At 42.8% G+C, this 4,412-nt stretch overlaps 1 protein-coding gene across 1 annotated transcript; it reads right to left on the reverse strand.

The window, feature by feature from the left end:
• Positions 1-311: 311 nt before the first annotated feature.
• On the reverse strand, positions 312-3,206 carry nkx2.1 (NK2 homeobox 1). Its single transcript, XM_005925985.3, has 2 exons — positions 2,190-3,206; positions 312-1,581 (listed from the first exon to the last, which is right to left on the reverse strand). The coding sequence occupies exons 1-2, from the start codon at positions 2,554-2,556 to the stop codon at positions 905-907; spliced, it is 1,044 nt and encodes a 347-aa protein (XP_005926047.1). The 5' UTR covers positions 2,557-3,206; the 3' UTR covers positions 312-904.
• Between the last annotated feature and the right edge of the window lie 1,206 nt (positions 3,207-4,412).

The following is a 4,412-nucleotide window of genomic DNA, read 5'->3' on the forward strand; positions in this document are numbered from 1 at the left end:
TTGCGAGGTATGTGATTTAGCAGGAGAAAAAACAGGGGCTGGGGGGTGAAATAGGCCCCAGTATTTACTGTCATGTCAGAACTAATGCGGCATTTAGTTATTTTTTTCCACGTTCTGACAAATCTGAACGTATTTTGAAAACTTCTAGTTGCTTGTTCTTTCTTGCATTTTATCTGCAAAAAACTAATAATAATAATAATAATAATAATAATAATAATAATAATAATAATAATAATAATAATAATAATAATAATAATAACCCTGCTGTTTTGTTGTCTTTACCTAAATAATTATTTAATTTCACAACAAAGTTTAACTGTTTGGGTTCCATAATTTATTAATAGGACTGTTTTGCTGTAAGTCAAATATCTATATAAGTTACAAAGAAATAAAACGTACAAATACCAGTGAAACGACAACAAACCGGCAATAGCGTCAAAAACTTTGTACAACAAATAGCTAAAATTCAAACCTTTTACTGAAATATACAAGCTAGATCTACGGCTTACATTAAATTCTATTATGAATCAGAGTCATCACATTTGTGTCTGAGGAGGGAAATTTAAGAGCACCCAGCAGTCCTGCAGGCTATCTGCGTCTCTGTTTCGGGTTTAGTTTTCCCAACTATGGGGCCTATTTGACTGCTGATTCTTCCTTTGTGTCAATATAATTTACATAAATAGATCCCAAGACTTTTACATCCGCAGTTTGTGAACAAGTGATTCTTCCACAAGAGTCACACTTCCTTTCGAAATGGGGAGGAGAAAAAATTCAAGAAGAGCTGCGTCGGTTTCACTCGGTTCTTGTTCAAGTGCGCACATTTACAGTGAAACTTGCCGAGCATTAACATAAAAATGTCTTTTCTTTTTTAAAATTAGATTTAAATCATAGCCGGCGCCTCTTGTCACCATGTCCTGCCGTATAACAGGGCTGAACACTGCAAGGCCGAGCCGTACTCTGCGGCGGGGGAGTTGAGGTGGGAGAGGCCGGCCACTTGGCTCTGAAGTGAGGGCGGACTGGAGGAGTGCTGCGCCAAGTCTGGAGAGTGACCTGTGCTTCCCACCTGCTGGCTCTGATGCTGGCCGAGGCCGGACGTGTTGTTAGACATAATCATGACATTGCCCCCTTGCTGGTGGTGCGTCTGAGCGGAGGATGTGGGCGTGTGGCCGCTGCCTTGGCACGGCTTCCCATCCTTTACCAGCACCGGCACAGCTACTCTCCGAGGTGACTGCTGCTGCTGTTGTTGGCAGGAGCCGCTCTCCTGCTGCATCTGCTGCTGGGAGGCTTTGTCTTTTGCCTGCCTCTTCATTTTATACCGGTGATTCTGGAACCAGATTTTCACCTGGGTCGGGGTGAGGTGGATCATACTTGCCAGGTGTTCCCTCTCCGGCGCCGACAGGTATTTCTGCTGCTTGAAGCGTCGCTCCAGCTCGTACACCTGCGCCTGGGAGAACAGCACTCGCCTCTTTCTCCTCGGTGTGGTTGACAGAGAGCCCATGCCTTTACCCACGTCTGCCAGGGAACTGAGACTGCCCATGCTGCCCATGTTCATCCCGGATGATGAGCCCATGAAGCGGGAAACTGAGGGGGGAAAATAATTGTAATTAAATTCAATTTTTTTAAAAGTTATATTCTCGTGTTACATAGAGACATTTATATGGAGAGAAAATTTAGTATGGACAAATATCATTTGCAGATGCAAAATCAACAATGTTACTCAATTATCAGCTTTTTATAAATCTTCATGGGTCTCAAAGAAGCAGACACCTTTATTTACAACACCTAAAACTCAAAAGTGTCAAAGTGAAAGCGTGTTCATAAACTACATCGACCAAATTTAAGGAGCCGCTCATAAATGACAGCAAAGCTGTTACTGCTGGATGAGTGTGAAAGCCCTGAAGGAAAACTGTTCCATTATTTTTCTGTCGTGAGAATCTTTACAAATGTTGAAATCTGTGGATTAAAAACTTGAATATTTGCGCGATTTCTGCCCCTCCTTACTGGAAACATCTAAAGTACCGAAACTTGAAAAATGCCAATTTTGTGCCGAAAAACGTAAAGATTATAAAAACTGTACTGCAACTCCTAAAACACAGCACCGCGAAACATCCGCAAAAATATGGATTTCAGCTCAATGCGGACTGTGATAACTCCAAGCTGGAGTCAAAGAACAGGTGCAGGATACTCACTGGTGGAAAAACGCGGATCTGGGTTGGCTCCGTACCAGCCGGTTGCCGTGGCGCTGCCCCTCATGCCGTCTTGGTAAGACGGCAGGTCGCCCATGTTGCCCAGGTTGCCGTTACAGTAGCCCCCCATGGCCGTGTGTGACAGCTGAGAAACACCTGCCGCAGTCATGTGGTAAGCCGCAGACACAGTCCCATTATGGCCCATGTGGTGCTGCTGCATCGCCGCCTGTGAGACTTGCGGCTGCCGGTAAGAAGTGAGAGGTGCCCCCAAGTTGTTATTCTCCATACTTACTTTCTTATAGCTCTCCTCAAGGGGACTCAAGATATCGGAAACAGAAAAAGGAGTCGTATGCTTAGGGCTCATCGACATTGTTCTGGGGCTGGAGAGGGAGAAATTAGAAGGCAAGGCAATCTCTCCTTCTGCCTTTTTTTTTTTTTTTTTTTTTGGCCAAAGCCCCTCTGCTTCCTGTTGTCTCAACGTCGATCCTGGTAGATGAACACGTAAGAGAGCGCCTCAAGTCCGCCTTAATTGGATTGAGTGGGAGCTCGGTGCTGGCTTTGGTTTGTTTTAGCTGGGTGCCAGGTTTAAGGCTACCATCAGAGGCGGGGCATCGCCAACAATACAAAACAGCTCTAGCCTCCTTTCGTCGAGCGTAATTTCATTTACAAGACATGTGCTCCCCTCCCACTAACAATAACATAAGCACCGTGCATGATCATAAATGTTCATCCCCGAGACTGCAAGCGGTGTCCGAGCACGCTGCAGCTGCTGCATGTGTGGAGTTTGGGACTTGTTGATGTTGCTGATGAACACGTGGCTGCACCTTGAGATTGCAGTGACCACAATACACTTTATTAACTGTAGTGATGTTTACGAGGGCCTCTTGATGAAAGGAGGCCTATATGGACTTGAGAGTTGGAGAACCACTCCTCAGTTGAACTACTGACTTTTAATGGCCATGAGAGGCCTCCAGTGATTGCAGGATTGTTTGTGTTATGCCTTATCGTACTCAGACATGCAAAAGTGCACTTGCGCAGAGGGAAAATGACTGATACTGATAAGTAAATAAATACACATCCGCGTGTTAAGTGGCTGCGTAAATGATTAACCCCCCTCGTTTTTTTTTCTTTTTTTCCTTTTGATATCATTGGACGCAAGGAGCGCATTACCTAAATTCAGATGCACACACTCGTCTAAGAGACCCAGTGAAAAAAATTGAGTCTGGAGTAGGAGAGGCGTTCATGCAAAGTTAACGGCGTTCAAATAGCTACTCTCCTGCAGCACAACGCCAGGTAACCCTCAGTAGCATCTTGCCTTAATGCTCAAGGAGGCATTACCGTTTAACCCAATCATATCTCATTTGTAAAATTTTGTATGTTTGTATGAGAAAATATTTTTTAAAAGCCTTTTGGTGCCTCTGAGTTCACTTTTAGGTGGAATTTCTCCTCTTTCACTATATATAATTTATATTATATATATATATATATATATATATATATATATATATATATATATATTATATATTATAATATAATATATAATATATATATATTATTAATATAACTATCATTATCATTATTATTATTATTATTATTATTATTTAGGATTATTTTAGCTATAAATCAATATCTTACGTATAGGTTACAAATCCCACGAATTTATAAAATTACACCGAACAAAACAAATAGACGAATTAAAATCGATGCAGTAACTTCTACTTACACAGTCTGTGATGCCTTGAGCCTGTGCACACATTAAACAGATAAAACAGCTGATAATGTAGAGGTCTTGTGGGGTGGTCTAACGTCAGGTGCCAGATGCCGCAGAAGTCTGCGCCTGCAGACTCAAACCATCTCACCTACAGGAATTAAGGAAACACAGCGTCTTCTGGTGGCAACCCCGCTTGGCCGTTGCGCTGTGATCTCCTTCACTCCGCTGTGATTCTAAATGTTTTTTGTTTTTTTTAAATTACATGATATAATATTTGCTTGTTTGTCATAGTAAGAATGGCGCAGTAAAGGCAAAGACCTGCCAAACGGGAGCTAGGGTCAGCGCCGTGAGTGTGTAGCCTGCAGTGGCATACAGATCACTGCCAGTTTGTCACGGGAATCACCAGTTCTGCTATTTTCCTGGCTTGTGAATATTTCACGGCTGCCTGCATGTCCTTGCAGGATAATCTGCGCTCTATTTACAGCCCACTAGTCCAATATAAGGAGCCCCCATAA

Source organism: Haplochromis burtoni, unplaced genomic scaffold, assembly GCF_018398535.1.
Source record: "Haplochromis burtoni strain Fernald_Lab_line unplaced genomic scaffold, NCSU_Asbu1 Contig_85, whole genome shotgun sequence".
Lineage (NCBI taxonomy): Eukaryota > Metazoa > Chordata > Actinopteri > Cichliformes > Cichlidae > Haplochromis > Haplochromis burtoni.

What these genes read in the sequence shown, in the direction of transcription:
- nkx2.1 (XM_005925985.3), bottom strand. Translation starts at nt 2,556, where the DNA reads ATGTCGATGAGCCCTAAGCATACGACTCCTTTTTCTGTTTCCGATATC. An exon ending in AGATCCGCGTTTTTCCACCA is followed by an intron (nt 1,582 to 2,189) that starts GTGAGTATCCTG and finishes TTCCCCCCTCAG; the next exon opens with TTTCCCGCTTCATGGGCTCA.